The sequence below is a fragment of the Pagrus pagrus genome (genome assembly GCF_965226575.1).
Source record: "Pagrus pagrus genome assembly, chromosome: 12".
In the NCBI taxonomy this organism is placed as follows: domain Eukaryota; kingdom Metazoa; phylum Chordata; class Actinopteri; order Spariformes; family Sparidae; genus Pagrus; species Pagrus pagrus.
The window spans coordinates 17847392-17867690 of NC_140196.1; the positions used below are offsets into that span (position 1 = coordinate 17847392).

The 20299-nt window shown below is 40.3% G+C and overlaps 3 protein-coding genes across 3 annotated transcripts in view; 2 read left to right on the top strand and 1 right to left on the bottom strand.

Moving 5' to 3' along the window:
- tep1 (telomerase-associated protein 1) overlaps positions 1 to 6250 on the bottom strand; it is a 28949-nt gene extending 22699 nt beyond the window's left edge. Inside the window, exons 1-11 of the mRNA XM_084369952.1 lie at positions 6110 to 6250; positions 4493 to 5016; positions 4153 to 4353; positions 3846 to 3995; positions 3031 to 3195; positions 2800 to 2937; positions 2481 to 2552; positions 2124 to 2245; positions 1617 to 1774; positions 876 to 985; positions 711 to 789 (exon numbers count right to left, since the gene is read on the bottom strand). Coding sequence (XP_084226078.1) covers positions 711 to 789; positions 876 to 985; positions 1617 to 1774; positions 2124 to 2245; positions 2481 to 2552; positions 2800 to 2937; positions 3031 to 3195; positions 3846 to 3995; positions 4153 to 4353; positions 4493 to 5014 — 1717 coding nt within the window. The 5' untranslated portion in view covers positions 5015 to 5016; positions 6110 to 6250. The remainder of the gene's footprint in view (positions 1 to 710; positions 790 to 875; positions 986 to 1616; positions 1775 to 2123; positions 2246 to 2480; positions 2553 to 2799; positions 2938 to 3030; positions 3196 to 3845; positions 3996 to 4152; positions 4354 to 4492; positions 5017 to 6109) is intronic.
- Positions 6251 to 6408: 158 nt separating this feature from the next.
- On the top strand, positions 6409 to 14122 carry LOC311267103 (uncharacterized protein). Its single transcript, XM_084369953.1, has 5 exons — positions 6409 to 7348; positions 8698 to 8793; positions 8875 to 8980; positions 11061 to 11162; positions 11451 to 14122. The coding sequence occupies exons 1-4, from the start codon at positions 6823 to 6825 to the stop codon at positions 11116 to 11118; spliced, it is 786 nt and encodes a 261-aa protein (XP_084226079.1). The 5' UTR covers positions 6409 to 6822; the 3' UTR covers positions 11119 to 11162; positions 11451 to 14122.
- A 1052-nt stretch (positions 14123 to 15174) lies between these two features.
- On the top strand, positions 15175 to 20288 carry LOC311266505 (protein lifeguard 1). The gene is made up of 6 exons (XM_084368900.1): positions 15175 to 15262; positions 16374 to 16675; positions 16789 to 16989; positions 18029 to 18157; positions 19417 to 19560; positions 20151 to 20288. Exons 2-6 carry the CDS (start codon positions 16385 to 16387, stop codon positions 20283 to 20285), a joined length of 900 nt encoding a protein of 299 aa, XP_084225026.1. The 5' UTR covers positions 15175 to 15262; positions 16374 to 16384; the 3' UTR covers positions 20286 to 20288.
- Positions 20289 to 20299: the final 11 nt, after the last annotated feature.

Here is a 20299-nt window from a genome sequence, read left to right on the forward strand (position 1 = left end):
TGATGCCAATCTAAATAGATTAGAAACATAAAGTTTCACACATAAATAAAGCTCAATTTCCTGTAGCTGGACACTGAGGGGTAAGGAGTGCATTTGTTGGGGGCATTGGGGGCAACTGGGATTCAAATCTGTGGATGATGACATAAATAATTTTCAGTCAAAAATATTTCATGGTTCCCAAGTGTGAGAATTCCTGCTTTTGCATTTTGGATGGTTGGCCAAACAAAACAAGGCATTTGAAGTTGTCACCTTGTGCTGTAGGATGTTGTGGCGAAGATTTTTCTGATGTGTTATAGACCAAATAATTAACCGATTGATCAAGAAAATAATCAGCAGATCCAATGATAGTAAAAATAATCATTAGTTGCCATCCTGCTCTTTAAATGAGCTTTGTTAATAAATAAAAATATAAAATATCGCCAGCCTCGTCCTTTAGGGTCCACAGGAACAGGAAATATAAGTCTGCATACATACATACTTATCTATTCATTTTCAAAACAGTGTTTATGTATTTAACTTCTCAATTATAATCTGGATCTTTTCTGTTCTTCATTTTAAAATAAATGTCATGATAGGACTGTCAGCCTTTTTCCATAAACTAAATACAGAGGGAGGAATACAATACCACATCTTAAAAACAAGCTACCCAAAGTGTTTTAATCAGCTTTCAGTTAAGAACATTAGCGCCACTTGATGTGTTTGTATCTCACCTAAAGTGTGAAGCTCCATGATGACTTTGTAGGCTGCAAGGAACCTGAGGGGAAACTGTCGGCTCTGGATAACAGCTTTCTGTAAGCACATCAAAAAACACAAAGTTACAGGAAGCACGTAACAACCTGTCCCATAAGTGTTTTATTATAAAAGAAACAACTCACCTTATTGGTCAATCTGCTGAGGATCTTCTTGTGATGAGCCTCACTGATGCCCTTAGTGATCATGTTCCTCAGGTTCCTCAGCATGGCCATGAATGGAAGAGACTTATTGTCTAAAAGATAGAGACGTTAATCATCAACATGACGATCTGGGTTATGTTTGTGTTGAAGTATTTATGTTACATACATACAATGCGTGTGCTTTGAAATGTATACTGTAGATGCAACTTAAGTGAATCTTTGAATAACTTAGCACCTGTTCACATCTGGTTTTAGCATCTACCCTGAGTGATCCGATCACAAGTGGAAAGCTTCAAGCCCGTCAATTCACACCTGGCATTAAAAACGTCTGACAAGCGACTTGAGTGACCTCTTATGATCGGATTCCACTTCCCCGCTCAATAAATCAAATACACATCAGTGAAACAGATGGATAAAACGTTTTTCACACAAAGAATGAAATATATTCATGTATAACATTTGCCAACACATAGGCCCAAACAGTTAAGATTGTGCTGTGGACAGCGATTCATTAAGTCTATATAACGTTTCTCCTACCACGGCAAGTCTCAAAATTGAGCATTTTTTTAAGGGAGTCTGGTGACATCTCCAGCATTTGTCATGTTTACCCTCATTGTGTTACATTCTTTAATAAATCTGCCGTAAATGGTGAAATCAGTTGAAACAGTGTGCTCAAACAGCTGCTGGAAGGTAAGAATGCCTGTCTGTATGTGCTCAGCAGACCTATGAGCTTCTCCCAGGTGGCGGCCTTGTTGCCCTCCAGACTGACTAGCCGTTCCCATGTCTCCGGCTCTTTCAGCTTCATTCGCTTCCCGGCTCTCTCCCTGTCCCAACTGCCCTTCATTCCACTGTGGGTGAACGTCTTCAGGTCAGCAGGATACCTGGGGCCAACACAATTACATTTTAAACTGGAAGGAGAACAAGCCCAGTGGTAAGAGTTACTTGCCTCTTGGAAAACTGAGATGTCATGACAGGCCTGAGACTGACTCCACGGTATATAAACAGACAATAATTAACATACAGCTGAAATGATATAAAATATGTCTTCTTAGGAGATGCTACAAATGTTTAAGACACTGTACATTAATAAACACCAAAAATGTCCTCATACCAAATAATAGGTAACTGTATGACAGATTGGTGAATGTTACAGTATATATGGTTCTGTGTGAAAAATACTAACTAAACACCAACTAAACTACAGAGTGTTTAAGTGTTTGTGTGGCTTACTTTTTTCCCAGGATGGCCATAACATGTTCAGCCGGTTCTTTAATGTGAAACCTCTTGATCATCTTCTTAATACTGAACTCGCTCTGCTTTTTATCTACCACCTTTTTCTTCTCCAACTGCAACTGCACACAAGCACACACAAAAAACAGTGTTTAAACAGGAGTGTGTAGCAACACAAAGAATGTTAGCAACTCTGTGAGAGAGGAAATCCAATAAGTATAAAATAAAGTAGAACCTAGAAGAAGTTTCCTCTGAAACGCCAGGACACAGACTGTGAACTAAAAGCTTTGAAAAATGTAACTCGAAATGTAAAACTGACTGAGTGACACCAAAGAAAAGTACTGTATATAAACTTACAAACTTCTTCAGCATAGATTTATGTGATCTGAGCAACATCGCCCACTTATTCAGCTGCTCATCAGTGGGTTCCTGAAAATCAAAGACAGTGTTCATAGAACAAACAACGAAGAAATTAACAGTGGTGTGTTCATTTAGAGAAATTAGTTAAATGTACCAAAATAGAAACCGCACAAAGTTTTGATCCATTTTCAGGCAAGAAACAATAAAATTGAGCAACTTAGCACTAATTCTGACAAACGGTTTTCTGTCTGTCAATAACAGTGGTGTATTTGTACCATTTGGTTTCATATTAATTTTGAAATTAATGCTTCTGTACCTTGGCTTTGCACCTGTTGCGGTTGTGTTTACAGCGGTGTTTGCGTGTGTTGTATTTGGCCAGCTGATACTCGTTGAACTGCTTGAACTTGTCAGCCATTGCCTTCTTCAGGCAAGTTGGCATGGAGTGGCTGAAGCACTGGAAATAGACAGACACTGTTAAGACTGGGCAGACTTAACAGAACTGATGCATCCAGATTCCTCCAGACAGCAGACGCTCATTAAGACTTACCGTGCTATAGATTCTAACGACTTCCAGCCAGTCTGAGGGCAACTGCACTGCAGCACAGAAGTACCTGCGGACATGTGGCTTGCTGGAGGGCAGATTGGCAGCCAGTGCCAATAAGAAGTTTGCTGTGATGCGGATGTTCAACTGCTGTCGAGTGTAAACTGCCACCTGAATGGTTAAGGAAAAAACAAGCACACTGTACATGACCAACCATTGAATTTTGCCAACTTAGGACAGTCAGGTTTCGGTAACTGTTTTAAAAATGATTTTCACTGGCCTCTTTCGCTGGCAAAAGAGAAATACAAGAATCAGCTGTATTCAACCAAGATTACTTTATTGTGATTAGGTGGGTAAAATGGCACTTGTCGCATGCTGTATATTTCCTGCTGCAATTGAAATTGTGAAATGAACATTTCTAGTCATCTAACTTGGTTCTTCATAACACCCTGGATCAAAAGCTGACAGTTAAAGGGTAGCTCCACCAATCCGTCATATTGTGTTGCACGCCACCTTTAAAATAATTGAATAAAATATATTAAATATTCTCTTTTCTATCAATTCTTGTAATTTCTATGATAACTTTTACAGTTTTGCTACAATGTATTTTTTTTCTGGGTTGATTTTCTTGATTAGTTGACCCTGATAATGGCATGATGATGAAGTCCTGGTATGGTTAAAACATTACCACTATAAAGTTAACAGGAATATTCAGGAAGAATAAAAGTTCAGGAGAAACAATCCACTTTGGGGGTACAAATATAAAAGGCTTCAGATAAATACCCCCGCGCCCACCCTCCTGCAGGCTAATGTATACACACCTTGAGAAGAAACTCTGGGTCATACTCAGAAATCTCCTTTGCCAGGTTTGTGATCCTGGTCCAAACACTGCCCTCTGAGTCCCAGTTCGTCTCGCCTGGAGATTTGCTCTTATTGACCAAGGAGCAACACACAGAGTTCAGCAGGAGATACTGTGGAACAGCCAGAAAGACAGTGACGAATGTGTTAAAGTAAACCAACACATAAAATAAACATGGGAATATAATTTGCGGGCACTGGACCAGTGAAATGTTAAATCTGCCAGACATACGCATGCACACATATGCAGTTTAAAATCTTTTCTCCAACCTTTTTGTCTTTCCGCTCCTCTTCAATCATATCATCTCCTCTCTCAACCTCAGCAAATTCCTCCTGTCTGATGTCCAAAGCATGTTCGAATTCCTGGTTAACTGCTTCCAGGGCAGGTAATTTCATGGTTGTCCCAGCATCCTCCTCCTCCATCTCCTTCTCCTCCTCTTCAGGTAAAACATCATCTTCCTCACAATGTGTCTGATGTAGAAGAAATTACATTAAAATAGTAATACCACAGAAAGAGAAGAATCAAAAATTGGGGTTTGTCAAACATTTTAAATAAGAATATTAGCAGGCAAGGTGGATTCAACAGGTTAAAACCGAAAATGTTATGTACCACACTTATTTCTTCAAAGCAGGACTGCATCACTTCAGATGTTTCCTCTCTGTCTTTGTCCTCTCCATCATCCCTCTTCTGTTCCTCATCCAGAGCATGATGTAGGAATGAAGGAGTGTGAGCAAATCGATTGAGCAGAGCACTGCTGGTCAGGGATGAGGAGATCAGAGAGGCATTCGGGGCAGAGGAGAGCGGTGAGTAGCTAGCTAGGAGCTTGTTCTCGGTGCTGAGGAGAGGGGAGGTGAGGAGAGAGGAGGTGAGGGAGGGCGAGAGGGAAGAGCTGGAGAGAAGAGAGGATGAGGTGGAAGACAGACTGGAAGGCTGGAGAGAGGGGCAAGAGGAAGGTTTGGCTGCAAAGTTTAAGAGTGGAGAGCGAGGCTGAGGCATCAGTGTCGAGGTCTGCGCTAAGACCTTATTCTCCAGACTCAGAGGAGCATAGTTGGAAGACAAGCTTCTCCCACATGTGGCCTGCTGCTGCTCTCCTTGGGCCACATTTGGCTGCTGCAAAGTCAGCGCCCTCATCCCTTCAAAGAAACACATCAATCAGAAGGTCAAAGGTTGTCACATGTTTGAGCTCCTCCTCTCAATCACAAACACAATCCTTCCTAATCCTTCATAGCATGAAGTATTGACACAAGCAGTTCAGCAGCATTTTTACTGCTGTTTGAACAGTGTGTACTAAGGTAGTAAAGGGAGTGTTTAGGGCGTCAATTAAAAGCATCCATAAAAGGGTACAAAGTCTTAAAACAAACATCATACCAGGTGCACTGTAATGCATGGATAAAATGCAAAGGTTACTCATATTTAAACCTCCGTATAAATCAGTTTGGCCTTGGTCGAACCATGGCAATGATGCAAAAGCTTGCTGCAAACCAAATAGTCTGCTTTAGACCAAATGAAAACTCCTTCATTGATGAAAAATATTTTTTTAAAATAGGAACAAGCTTATTGGGTGTACTACAAGCCCTTTCTTCACTCTGGTAAGGAAGGGTTTTTTTTGTTGTTGCATATATTCATAAAAATTTAACTTATTAACTCCTAACTAGACTGCGTAAAACCAGCATTTAAAGGGGCCATATGTAGATTTGGAGAGAAAAAAATTCAAACTCAGAATTGTACTATTTACAATATTAAGGAGTTACTTATACACCCTCAGAAATATTTATTTTGTCTTGTATTTTGACTGAATAAACAAGTTGTTCTCAGAGGAAAATAAGGTCCCCAGAACACTGCTTGAAGCTAGAAAGGTGGCAGGGTCTGCCACATACAAACAAAGTAAAACAGTATGAAATTGTGTTGTCCTCCAGGGCCAGTTTGTTTATTCAGTCATAATAAACGAAGAGGTCTGTCAATAAAGATATTTCTCTCTGATTAAAATCCCTTGCCCAAAAACTATAGTGCCCCTCTAACTATCAGAAACTAACTAACTTCACTACTCCAATGTCAACCACTAGTTTCATCGGTCAAATATGAATCTAACTCGGACATTAGTCAGTATTCAAACATTCAACATAAGTCATGATGCTTCCTTGGTAGTCTGTTTCTTTGCAATGACTCAATACTTTGAGTAGGTGTGGTGGTTAGCTGTGAACAATCAGTTCAGACGCGGAAACTCACCTCAGTTTAAGGTTGACAGGCGTAGAGCTGACCCTAAACAAACGTGTCCTCTGCGGTACCCAGTTTCTGTTTGATGAACTGCGGTTTTAGCATCTAACTCCGACACTTTCTCAGCTAGCTTAGTGTGTCTGGTCGTTTACAGTAAATTTCCTTATTCCGAGCAGCTGCCTGGCTACTCCACCGAGAGCGCTGATTGGTCAGTATTATTGTGTACTTTTTTACCGTAATACCACATGTATGAGCCCCTACTCTCAAATCATCGGATATTAAGTCGAATGGTGGCGGAATTTTCCTGGACTAAAAAACAATAATCATAAACAGACAATTTATCGATTTAATACAAACACGTGAATGTCGTTTAATGTTTGAATTACAGACTGTCGGGTGACATGGTGACGTTACCGTAACGGTTGGTGTACGGCTCAAAGGAGGAAGCGAAAATACTCTATTTCCGCTGCAGTAGCGAGAACGGGCACGTCAAAAAAGAAAGGAAAATGTGGACAGTTAGTACAAACTGAGGCCAGAGAAAGACCGTTGAACTGCCTATATCGTCTTAGTTAGGCTCGAGTTAGAGGCGTATTTGAAGTTACCAGACGAATATTTGAGAGTTTAAGGGTCGTTTCGAGGTTAACTCGTCCCCTTGTTTCTGTGGTGGTTCGCTTTGAGGAAGCAGCTCGGCTAGCCAGCTGAATTAGCTAGCTAGCTCGCCAGAGATGGGGACGAGAGCAAGTCGCCTACAGGAAGACCCGGTTCCCTCTGCTTTCGGAAAAGATGGCACAAAGCGGGATTCCTATCGGCGACCCCGCTGTACCAGGCCCACCAGTCTCATGGTCGACTTCTCGGGGAGCTTCGAGGACACGGAGGCCAACCGGAGCCGATCGGAGGAGGGCAGCGACTCGGACCTGGGGCAGCATGGGGCGAGCGCCGACGGTAGCCCCGCTGACCACCACAGCATCCCTTCTAGCATTAGCCAAGCGTCACCTGCGGATGACAACAACAGCGAGGGGAAACCCGAGGAAGACGGTAATATAAGTCCAGAGCCCCCCGTCGTAGCGGAACATCAGTCCGGAGAGGAGACAGGCCGCACGCCCCACCGCACTTTTTCCGAGCGGCTGCCCGGCAATCGGCACTCTTCCGCCCGCAGCGTCGGCGCAAGATCCGCCCGGGTCCGAGGCACACACCAGCGGCCGGTGTCAGAGGCTTGGATCGGCCTTTACCGTGTTAACAACCGCCATGGCAGTAAGTTAATACATTTACACTGTCCTTTAGTATTTTCCATACATATATTTTTAATATTTTTTGGCGCATTCAAAGCACTTGCCATAATAATTATCTGGTCTCCATCAGTAGTTTTATTTTTCTTTCTTTTTTTTAATGCGTTTAGACAGCTCACATTTACAGGAACACTGAGTTTTCTACAGAAGTTACAAGGAATGTGTGGATGTGTTGGAGCCTGACAGTATGGACAACAGTAAATGACTCAATACCTCATCATAAAAAGATGACGAAATTTGGGGTATGACTGAGACAGCTGATTTTCAACTGAAGACATGAATGGCTGACATATATTCATAGAGAATAATACTAAACCTATTAACTGTCAACTTGAATCAGTCATAAAGACACGAGATAAAGTCGGAAAAAACTACTACTTAGCTACACTTAACTCTACAACAGCCTATGGACAAAAAAATGAGTGCAATAGTAAACCAATTCAAAGACATTTAGTCTCACATCACACTATGAATTTTAAATCAGAATATCTCCCAGTGTAACTCTCAATCTACCCACTCTGAAATTAAAATGGATTATTTGGGGAATTTACATTCCTGAACAGATAATCTCTTTTCCCGTGCTTGCATGCTGACTAAAATCATCAGAGACCCTATTGTAAGAAGCAGAGCTATGGCGTAAAACTGGAAGTGGTGATATACTAGCTCTTTCATGTCTCAAGGCCTGTTGACAGTGGTTGTCAGTGGTAAATCCTGCAACAACAAAATATTAAGCAACCGACCCCCTATTTGTAGAAGTGCTTTAAAAAACGGGAACTATGCAGAGGAAGCGAAAATGCATTCTTGGTCTGCATTAGACAATCAGATACACAGAAATGGTGGTGTGTCGGCAAACATGAGATCGCGAGCCAAAACACAACAGTGTGCTGGGTTTCCCAGGCCAGCCCTCTAGCAAGTGTAGGGAAATGGGTCACAACTTCACATGCCCGCTCACTGCTGGCAGCAGCTCATAGATGGAGGAGGAGGAGAATGTAGGGCAGCAAGGCACTGTATCTGCCTGTCTGTCGCATCCACTCATCGCTCTAGTGCTGGCTTTCCCTCCAGCCCCATCATTGTTTTGTGTGGTGCATTCAGTCAAATTAAGTTTCAAACTATTTTGGGTCAGTTATACTCGAGGTTACATCATTCACACTGATTGTGTTTTATTCTGCTCCACGGTTTGCCAAGTCAGCCTGTGTAATCTAGCTGTCCTAACACAGCAGTTATACTCGATGTGATGTGCAGGTCATCTATCATTTATATCTCAGCTGTGACAGTGTGTTAATCTCAGCTCTGTTGTGTGTCTGCTCTCTGCAGATATCCGCTGTCCTTTCTGCTCAAAGCCCTTCCCGGGGGGTCGGATCGAGGATCACCTGTTGAGCTGCCTCACGTCTCCTCCCCTACCTTACAACAGTAAGTATCATGTCACAGAAAAGGAGGGGTTTTTAAAAAAGACTGGGAACACTTATGGTTGCTTTGTGTATGTGTTTACAGCGGATGTGCTCAGTAAAGACAGCGGAGAGTGCTCCATTTGTTTGGAGGATCTGGTACAGGGAGAGACCATCGCCAGGCTGGCTTGCCTCTGCGTCTACCATAAGAGGTAACAAAGTTCAGTTGATATATTTGCATTACAATAAAATACAGATAGATACAAATGTAAAAGAGGAGGGTAAAGATGCAAATGAGTGCAGGTGAGATTAAAAGCAGACATTGTGCTCATGACAGGAAACATTTCTTTGTTTCCAGAACTGAAAAAATGTGGTAGCTAGAGCTGCAGCAGTTAGTCGATGAATCGATTAGTGGATCGAAAAGAAAATAAGTTGCTAACTATGGACTGACTCACAATATTTGTTTACAGTTACTTCTGGGGTAGAATACAACCACATCACACACTAGTGTTGTTAACAATAAAACTTTCGCTAATGTTAGGTTGGAGACATAATTAACCTGTTCAGCCACAAACTAAAGAAAACAACAGCTTGAGTTTACTCCCAACTACTTTACCCTCATACATGTACAGACTTTACACATACCCACATACATACATACATATACAGGTATATACATTTACACATGAACAATTACTTGCTCATACAAACATTCCTGTTTGAAAGAAACAAACAAAAAATACAAGGAGGCTCAGTGGATAATCCCAGCTCTCTTACTTCTGTGAGAATAGAGATATTATGTTACCAGAGTCGTAACTAGGGGAACATTCAACGTCTATGTAGCAATGAACCGAGGGGTTCCTTGATTTGCACACCATCATGTTAACATCAAGTCATTTTTCAAGCAAAAATGTCAAATATTTGCTGTTTCCAGCTTCTTAAATGTAAGAATTTGCTGCTTTTCTTTGTCATTTATGACAGTAAATGAAAAGTCTTAGGGGTTTTGGGCTGTTGCTTGGACAAAAGAAGCGTTTGAAAGCATCATTAGGCTCTAGGAGATTGTGATGTGCTAAAGAGTTTGGAATATAAGGAAGCAAAGGTTGTCCTGTACAAGTGCACATATCACTACACATTTCTGATTATTACAGGCCCATTGTCATTTTCCATGATATGATAAATGTAATCTTGACAGCCAATGCTGTGATACCTCCATTACGAATCATTATTTTGAGATAAATGAGATAAAATGGATTAGTACAGTACTACAGTGTAAATCTGTTAACTTATATGAAAATTAAAATATCAACAGCTTGTGTGTTCCTGTTCTCTAACAGTTTATGTTTTAAGTAAATGGTGTGAATATTTTCCACTACAGCTTTAATACGTGTTGAGGGTGCTGTGTCACAGATATATCAGATCAAAGTCTTGTAAGTGTTTTGAAAAAGAAATAATCATGATGTTGTGAAAGAACCATGAGTGTTTATGCATGTTGAAGCCCATTTACTTTAATTTTCAGTTTCAAAGCATGCTGTAATACTCAACACTTGTGGTCTTTCCTAACTTACAAGGAGCCATCGGTTTCCCATAATTTCAGTGCAGCGTGAGACTGGACTTGTCGAGACTTGAAATTAACCAAGATTATGTGATCCATCTCATTATGGGTTGAAGCAGTTTTAAGTGCTTATTGATCTTAAAATCCACACTCAGTTTCCACAGGACTATAATGTGACCCTGACAGCACTCTGATGTTTTACTGTGATGGATAACCAGCAGAGAGACAACTGAAATTGAGTTGCAGCATAAATTAATCTCAGATAAAGCACACAACATGTCTGTCTTTTGTTTTGGTCACAGAACAAGAAGTTCTCCGTTTTGTACCACAGTTTATAGGTGTGGCCGTTTGGCTGTGTAATTGACATTCTGATCCACCCAGTCGAGCAGCTGAGATTTGGAAAAAGTCAGGAATGTTAGAATCTAAAAGATGACGGGGTTAGAAATAATTATATAGTGCATGTTCATGTATTAGTGTTGGACTGCGATGAACAAATATTTCCATTTCTACTCATCTTTAAACTTTTTTCTTGATTTGTTGAATTTGACCTAAAGCTCAACGTGATGTCTTCAAACTTTTCCTTTCGTTCGACCAACAATCCAAAACCCAAATGTGCTCAGTTAACCCTCACATAAGAGAGAGAAAAAATGCAGCAATTTTATTGCTTGGAAAAATAGCGATTAAATGAATCAAAATGTAATGTCATGATGTCCCCCCATCTCTGGTCTCTGTCCATGTAGCTGCATTGATTCCTGGTCCAAGGTGAAACCCTGCTGCCCCGAACATCCTTTCGATTGACTCAAGGTTCATATGTATTCCGCACAGTGACCAACCTGACTCAGGTATGTTCGTGTACGACTCACTGAGTGACCAGGACATTTAGTTAGCTTCAACATCAGGCACAACAATGATACTGTTCAGCAGAAATACACAAGCCATGTTTGTGAGAGCGGTCTGTGATATTGCATGCACTTGCCATATCACGAAATGATAAATGATACAAAAAATATTATTAATTTGATATTGATATTAACCACATTGCCCACATCTGTTGCAGACTATATTTTAATACAGCTACTACAGTATGCATTCCGTTGTCTAATGGCCACTCTGTTTTTCCACCCTTACAGGAGACTACACTGAATCCCAATAAAATCCCATTAAAAAAAAACGTCTAATTAAACAAATCAAAGCCCACGGTCCCTCGCAAACCCTATATTTGAGTGGACGACAGAAGATCCCAAGAGGAAGCTCCAGTTAGTGACACCCGACGCTCTCCATGTGGATCAGTCCACTTGAACTTGGTCGAGGCCATTTCAAGCCAAACTCCAACAGTAAAAACAGTTGCTCCGATTTCTCTGATCGAGACCCTTGTTGCAACAGAAGCGGAGGAGGTTCCCTTTCTGTGTTATGGACTTGGTCTGAAAACGGGCAACATAAAAAAAAACCCAAAAAAATAAAAAGCCCAGAAAAATCAAACGTTATCACCCCAGAACGACGGAACTTGCCCCAGAAAGATCTCAAACTTGGGGAGGAAGACGAAAAAAGGTTGTCTTAACTGTGACTGTGGATTCTCTCCTGTGTATTTTTCTCCCTCCAAATGGGATTGGTCATTTTATCAAGTATTTTGCAGAAAGAGTATTGTTCCATGTCATACATCGGATGAATGTTTTCTTTCCTCGGCTAACCCCAAATGAACCAACCTCACACTGAAAGCGTGAACTGTTACCACATAAACGTTGCTTTATTTTGAACCAGCTGGAGGTTGAGGGTTTGTTTTTGGTGAATGGGGGCTGCTGTTACTAGGTGTTTTTTTTTTTTTGTTTTTTTTTTTTTTTTTTCCTACTACCTGTAAAACATTTCAGGGGAAGTTTGGGGGCTAATTGTTTTTCTGAATAGGTCAGTTTTCTTGTAGGTGGTTAGTTAGCTCTGAGTTTAATGTGCTGCTACTTGCTGAGTGTTTAGAAAGGTTGTAGGTATTTCATAGGGCCATAGTAGCGCTGGTGTTGGCACCAATTTGAGCACTTTTGTCCGTCAAGGCTGATTTTTCTTTTCTTTTTTTTCCCACAAAAGGTCTGGGTTAAGGTTGTGTGTGTGTGCGCGTGTTTGTGTGTGTTGATCTGATGACTAAGGACAGAAAAAATGTCCCGAACATGACTGAAAGTGTGTGGCTTTGTGTGTGTGTGTGTGTGTGTGTGTGTGTGTGTGTCAACTGTAAATTGCCCAGAAGTCTGCTTGGTCAAGCGGGTTACCCTTTTAATTTCTAATGCTAGTTTTTAACTACAGTCACTCTGGCGAACATCCTGTAACATGTGGCATTGGTATGCAACATGGTGGCTCATGTGGTCCTGTTGTACATTGTATGCGGTTTGGGTTTTTTGGCCCGCCACCCCACCCCCTCCTCCCTCCTCATTCTCAAACCCTCTCTCGGGTGTAGTCCGGATTTTTTTGGACCTGACCTCGAGAGACAGTTTTGCCATCTGGTTACACTAATGCCAGATCGGGGAGGGATAAAGGGATGGATGGATTGAGGGATGTATTTTTGGGGGCATGTTTACACCATGTGGCATCTGCCTCTCTTTCCAACACTGGAGGCTATGGACAGCTGATGGTAAATTATTACATAACTAGCCCCCACCACTTTCCCCATTTTTTTTTTTTAGGTTTTTAGATATTATATCATCACATTATGATCATGATTATTGCTAAATGTGTTAAATGGCTTTCCTTTGCCTTTTTCGTGTGTGTTGATTGCCTTTGCCTGGTGAAGGGGTTCTTGTGCAAGCAGGTATTTGTAGAGTTTTTAGGGCTGGAAGCACAACAGTAAAGCTGCTCAACAGATGCTGTCTGGTGCAGATTGTGCACAGGCCAGAGGAAAGCGGGAAAGAACAAAAAACATGAATTAATTGCTTTTGCTGCCTGCTCAAAAGGCGAGTTTGTTCCATGTGTTTTATTCTCTGTGCTTACAAACGGTATGGATCAGTTTAGAGGTCGACCCAGTGCACAGGTTTGTTCACCCCAGCCTTCTCTCCCCCCCAGTGTTCTGCAGTCAGAGGTGCTATGACTTGTCCCGCCACTAGAGGGCAGCCCTGTGCATGTTTCTCATTTTTTGTATTGGTGAATAGAAAAATAATGCCAAAAGTCTGTCTGTGCATTGGGGGCATTGTGTGAGAGAGTGCGGAAGACGAGCTGCATTGATCATTAGATGTTACATTTGTTGTGGTGATAAGTTATAATGTTGTATACTTTGGCTGGGAGGGGTGGGGGTGTTTGTGTGTGCGTGTGTGTTTTGGGGGGGTTTGGTGGTGGTGGTTGGGTTGTCGATAAAGATAATAGACAATCTAAAACCCCACATTACATTTTCTTTCTTACCCCCTCTAAACTGTGTGGTGCAATACCTCAATTTTTACCAATGCTAACTAAACGCTCTGTGTGTAAACTAGCTCCTCTCCAACCAAGGACGGTATTTTGTATAAATGTCCCTAAATCCTTGGTTTTGAATCGCAGAGCGCTGATGCCCCCTGTGCGCCCTGTGCTTTGAGGCCGACGTATTAGATGAGAATGTTTTTCAAAGAGTCACCACAGCGGTATCTGCATCCCCAAGATATGGACAATCTGCCTTTACTCTGGTATAAAAACAAATTGAATTTTATTTATTAAATTGTAAATATGTAATGCAATTCAAGAAAAATGGCTTGGTCTTTGTCTGTTCAATATACTGTTTCTAAGCTCCAATCTTTTGTATGTCTCAGAAATTGTTTTTATATGTATTTTTTACAATAAATATGTGTGAGAGACGTTTTGTGAATGTCTGTTTGTGTTTTTAAGTGTCAATAATGCGTTTGTGATTGTTTGTGCAGTTCAGTGAGACCTAAAACAGGACACAACGGGGTAACTGCTTGTTCCTCCCTCTAACTAATACTGTAGTCTTTCAAAATGAAGCTGTAAGGATGCAGTTTCAAGTTAATGTGAGCTTTAATTCTGTTGGGGCAGCAAGGAATGATAATTTTCATTATTGATTAATCTACTGATTCGTTTTTTACTTGTTTTGCATTTAAAATGGCATAAAACTGTGACTTTCATATTATAATTTCCCATAGTTCAAGGTGGCATCTTCATAGTGTTATGAAGTGGAATGTTTAATTTTACTTGATTTCTTTTCTCCTTTCAATGCACATCAATATGTTAGCGAGCAAATTATAGATTATAGTTACATTTAAGTGAATTTTTGACCTGGCAGTGAGATTTATGTGTTTCAACAATCAAGAATGAACTTTTAATCTCTTAAATGAGTGAACTGATAAAAATACATAGTATTGACACAAACACTCCTTAGACTTAGCTTGATACTGGAATCGGACTGAATTGCCATTTAGTTTTACTTTCAGTTTGAATTTATGGGAAACAATCTGACGTGTGGTCAGTGATTCAGAGGTCTAGAAACAGACATTATGCTGTTACTGCAATTAACATTTCTGCCTGGCAACAGCTGACACCAATGGTTCCTAAACATTTTCAGGTCGAGTATTCATAGACACAAAAAAAATCATGTGTACTTAAATTATCCTGTGTGCCACATTGTTCCATCTCGGAGTTAGTACTGAATTGGCAAAATAGTAAAGATACATTATGATAAAATATGAGTGCTTTAAGCAGACTCAAGTCTGGACAGTCAGATTTTGTTGTCGACCCTGAAGGACTCAACATGGGAACCTCTGGAAGTTCCTACTTTGACGACCTCTGACCTAGTTTAAAGCAACGCTGGACTTTCCGCACTGTTCCGCCTAATGGCGACAGGAAGTGAAACTATGCCACAGGCTGATACATAGATGACACCAATCACCACGTAAAGAAGGGTTTTCGTGTTGTCTCCTCCTCACACAGCACTGTGAGGTGTTGAACTGTGATTGTTCTCAGACACAACTATAAACCAGGAGAAAAGGTAAGTGGAGCATTCACATTGTTCTTTATTAAATTGTTGTGTGTATTATTTACAGCTTTGCTTGTAGTATTTATGTGTATTTATCAACAGGACAAAACCATAACTTGGTCAACAATACTCCTTTAAAGCTTTTTGTGTGTTGCTTATTCATCTGCTCTAGCTTTTCCAATTATTTGTATACAACCATAATGGTTCAAAAATAATGTGAAATTACAGATTATTGTGTAAAAAAAATGACTAGTAAAAGTAGATATACTGATTTGAATTCTTTCCTCAAGTAAAAGTAATAAAGTACAGGCTCTGAAATGTACTCAAAGTATAAAAGTAAAAAGTTTCCCTCTGAAGGACATTTTTTAAAGGTGAATTCTGTGCAAAGCTAACTGAACCTCACGTCATATTAATATAATTCAAAGACTATTAAACTTAAAGGTAATATCTTACCTTACCTTACCTTATATCTATATTTACAGATATTTGTGTTCAAATGTAGGGAGGAAAAGAAAAAAGCTGTCCTACCTTAAAAATCTACTTGAATCTACTTATTTGCACTTTGTTTCCACCTCTGCTCATACATGCACTTAAGTCTTCCACAAACCCGGGGAGAAGAATGACATGAATTGAATCTGAGAACTTGTCAGGTTTTTTTTAACTAGATGCAATGACACATCGCTGGCTTCCTCACAATGTTTGCTGGGTGAAAGAGAAGTGGCCCCCACAGCTCAGGTTTTACTTCCTAATCTTTACTGCATTCTTTGGCAACCAGTCAGCAGTAAGTCTGGTTGTATTAAAAAATCCAGATCTGATCTAAGAAACCCTGTACGTGCTGGAGGGCAGATACTAAAAATTACCCAAATTAAATCTACAACAGAGATAGACAGGAACAGACAGAAACAGGCCGTCCTTTGCTGTATATACTGCTGTATGCTGTATCAACAACACAGGCTGACATGGACACGTCCTTCCCAGTAGTTCAGACACCAAAGTTAACAAGTAGATCAAACAGTACATTAAATTACGTTAAACAGGAACTTCCCACTTGCTGCTAAACAAAATGTATCCCATCCTCCCTGTGTTTCCTTGTATTTGACTGAACTTTGTCTTTGGCCCTCAGTTTCCTCCACAATGTCAGACACAGCAGACTACCTCACATCCAAAGAGACACAGAACGCTCCTACTTATGATGTGTCCGCACCACCACCGGCATACTCCTACCAAGGGGAGCAACCTCCACCCTACTCTGCAGCCCCATCAACATATCCTCCAACCAAAGCTGAAACAACTTGCACCTATCAGCCCATCAGTGGGTACGAGTCTTTCCGCGACATAGGCCCAGAGCCCCCGTCGGACACAACTCCACTTATATCCTCATCTTCTTTTGATGACAGGACAGTGAGAAGAGGGTTTGTTAGAAAGGTCTGTTAGTTTGAGATTTACAGTCTTTGTGAAATATGAATTTCCCAACCTGGTGTCAGGACCCTCCTCAGGGGTCATAAGATTCAGTAATGATTTTCCATTTCCCTGTGCAGGTGTTCTGCATCCTGACTCTCCAGCTGCTGTTCACCTTCAGTGTGGTGTGTGTGTTCACCTTCTCCGACGTGGTCAAAGAGGCGGTGCAGACCAACCTGCCGGCCTACCTCAGCTCCTTCATCATCTTCATCGTAGTCGCCATCGCTCTCAGCTGCTGCAAGTCCTTCAGTCGGCGTCACCCCTGGAACATCATGGGACTGGTGGGTTGATTTATCAAAAACTTTAACAAAATATAGATCCTGACACAGATACTAATTAGGGCTGCACAATATGGGGGAGAGAAAATCATATTGCCATTATTTTGAGAGTTATTACACTTGGGATAAGATTCAAGATTACTGGGAATGATCGTTTTTGCATTACATTTTTCTTTTTCATGAAAAAAAATTCAAATAAAAAATCATATACTTCGTTATAATGCTGTTTTATCACACATTTTACCAGTATCGAAAAAATTGCAGCTTCTGCTTCAGTTTTGGTGATATTTGATTGAATTGTGCAGCTCTAATACCTAAATCAAGACAACAGAACATTTGAATAATAGACTAAAGAACAGTTATGTGATAAAAGAGTCGTAGCTTTGTTGTTTGAAAGAAGATATATATATAGGATATGAAACATCTGAGGTCACACAGTCACACTCCGGAGAGAGAAGTGAAAGATGTTATCATCTAAGTAGGCGGGCTGCTGCTTTACTGGAAAAACTAGTTCAATAAAAACTCAGGGGGTCAAACCCAACCTGTGACCTTTTGCTGCATGTTGTCTCCCCTCTCTCTCATCCCATTTCCTGTCATCCCTCTAAGCTTTCCTGTGCCATGAAAAAAGCCGAAACATTTATTGACCTCTCTCATTTACATGTAAATGGGCTCTGAGAAACTGGCACGCTACCAGCAGTTGTTTTCTTTCATTTTATTGTTTCCAAATAAAAACCTCAGTTTCCTCTAAAGTTGTGTTCACATGCTCACAGATCATCATTTTTAGCTTTTGAGGTTTTGTTGGCATGTTAAATTAGGAAAGGCTCTTCTCGTATTATGATTAAATATTCAGGGTATGGCACAAACACACATCATACATACGTTATAATATAATTATTTAAAGACATAAATAATCTGGAGCATAACTGAAGAGAGACTCTGTTTAAAGCAGTTAAACTTGTGAATTTATTAGGCAAAGTATGAAAAAAAAACTTTTCAGAGATAATATTGGAGATGTTTAAAATGTTAAAATTTGTACCTACAGGTTGTGGTCACCCTGAGCTTGTCATACATGGTTGGAGCCATCGCGTCCTTTCACAACACTGTTGCTGTTGTCATCACGATGGGAGCAACGCTGGCCATAACCGTCGCAATCATTGCATTCTCCGCACAGGTTAGATAACCAGGCTGAAGAGCAACATTTCAAAATGTTTCCTCTATACATTCATTATTGTGTGTTTTAAACAAAGCAATGTGGAGACTTTTCAGTTTCCTCATGTATCAGTTTTTAAGTTAAAGCTCTCCCTGACTTTAACATGATACATGTTGTTTGCACTGGTAAATAGTATCTGAAGACAAAAAATTAAAAATCTCCCAATCTTTCCAGTTAAAAGATTTTTTTATCTTTTTTGGTCTTACACTGTTGGTCAACCAAGACCTTTAATGACATCAGCTTGGGTTCTGGGAGACAGAAAAGGCCAATTTTCACTCTTTTTTGACATTTTGTTGACTAAAAACTAATTGATAAATGAAGAAAATACTCGGACGAGTGCTTGAATGTTGACATTATCTGTAACTGAATCCTGTGTGTTACATGTGTTGTCTATTACAGCTGTTCTTACTCAGCTGTATCCTCTGTACAAACAACAGATAGACTTTGGACTAAACAAGACAACAGCTACAGTATAACCCTTTTTAAAAGGCCTAATTACCTCCACCGAGGAGGTCATGTATTCGCCAAGTTCATTTCTTGGTTGGTTGGTTTGTCAGCAGGATAACACAAACACTACATTGCGAGACAGGGCATTTTTCAACATTTTCGTTCATTCTCAGGGAGTAATGCATACTTAGGTATCCTGAGATACCTGAGAATACTTAGGTGTCTGGGACCTATGAGTGAGAACAATTTGATGCTCATCCAAATAAAAAGATCCAGATCTAGTGGATATAAATGTGTTTTATTTGACATTGGATTAGGCTTGATTGAATTAAGGGGGACTGTTGGGCCTTAGCAGAGGTATGAGCTCTACTGAGTGCCATCCTAGTCATAAAGGTGTTGAATTTAAGTGATTATGTGCAAACACTGTATCAGACACTAGGTGAGGAACCCAGTCAACACTATGCCCCAATATACATTCTTCTTAATTACTATAAGATTCAAAGGTTGTATTTGTCACATGCTCATTTTGTGCAGTATGATGCAGGGTGGCTTATTATTGAAGGTGTGCTTTGAGGTTAGTGTGCAATAAGGAATGATAACCAGAATTAGAAGAAAAAAGCATTAGACAAAGACAAACTATTAAAATTCCAACGACAAAATCAGAGAAATACTGTATGTGCAGTGAAAGTATTTAAATGCTCAGTGTATATTGGTCAAGTGTGTAGGTGGGCTGTGAAATTTTAATATCCAATATCTCTCTGTGTTCTTTGCAGACTCGTTTTGATTTCACCGTTTGGTACGGTGTTCTGCTGATTCTGCTTGTGGACTTCATCATGTTCGGGTTTTTCTGCACCTTCTACTACTCCTACATCAGTGAAGTCGCCTACGGGTGTCTAGGTGCTCTGCTGTATTCACTGGTAAGGGGGGGAAAAACTAAGATACCCTAATAATAAAAGTACTTTTTAAAGGGATACAACAAAGACCCGTGTCCTAAAATCTTATCAAATACACATACTTGTTGTCCAGGTCACATCAGCAGGTTTATCACTCATAGATTTGATTTCCACTTCTGCTACATCTGCATGGTCTGTGTTGAAATGAGCTTCAGATATAACATGGTTTCATCAAATTAAACTTTACATGTTTTGATGCTTTTAATAGGGATCGATTGATATGTATTTTCAGGGCTGGTGCAAATACTGATCAAGGGGGAATCCAGTATACATTTGCATTAAAAATTAAAATCTAAGTTTCTAAATTCAGAATAACCAGTAATGGGATATAACTAAGTAAAATTAAAGGTACTTATACTTCCACTTACATTTTGGAGGCAAATTTTGTATTTTTTACTCCACTACATTTATTTGATAACTTTACTAAATCACTAGTTACTTTGTACTTTATATACTCTGATGTGTTAATATAAAGTCAATTACACTCACAGCCAAAATATATTATTAGGTATCTGGTATTAATCTCTCGCCCTGTCCTAAATATTCTGTCTCAGTTCCTGATGATCGACATTCAGCTGCTCATGGGGATGATGAGCTACCGTCTGGATCCAGAGGAATACGTCAACGCTGCTCTCACCATCTACCTGGACGTAGTCCTCATCTTCCTCTACCTGCTGGGGAGGAGGTGAAACTGTATACACAA

Coding starts and splice junctions, on each gene's coding strand:
- LOC311266505 (XM_084368900.1), top strand. CDS start 16,385: ATGTCAGACACAGCAGACTACCTCACATCCAAAGAGACACAGAACGCT. Junction 18,158..19,416: donor TCATTGCATTCTCCGCACAG/GTTAGATAACCA, acceptor TGTTCTTTGCAG/ACTCGTTTTGATTTCACCGT. Junction 19,561..20,150: donor GTGCTCTGCTGTATTCACTG/GTAAGGGGGGGA, acceptor ATTCTGTCTCAG/TTCCTGATGATCGACATTCA.
- LOC311267103 (XM_084369953.1), top strand. CDS start 6,823: ATGGGGACGAGAGCAAGTCGCCTACAGGAAGACCCGGTTCCCTCTGCT. Junction 8,794..8,874: donor TCCTCCCCTACCTTACAACA/GTAAGTATCATG, acceptor ATGTGTTTACAG/CGGATGTGCTCAGTAAAGAC. Junction 8,981..11,060: donor CTCTGCGTCTACCATAAGAG/GTAACAAAGTTC, acceptor CTGTCCATGTAG/CTGCATTGATTCCTGGTCCA.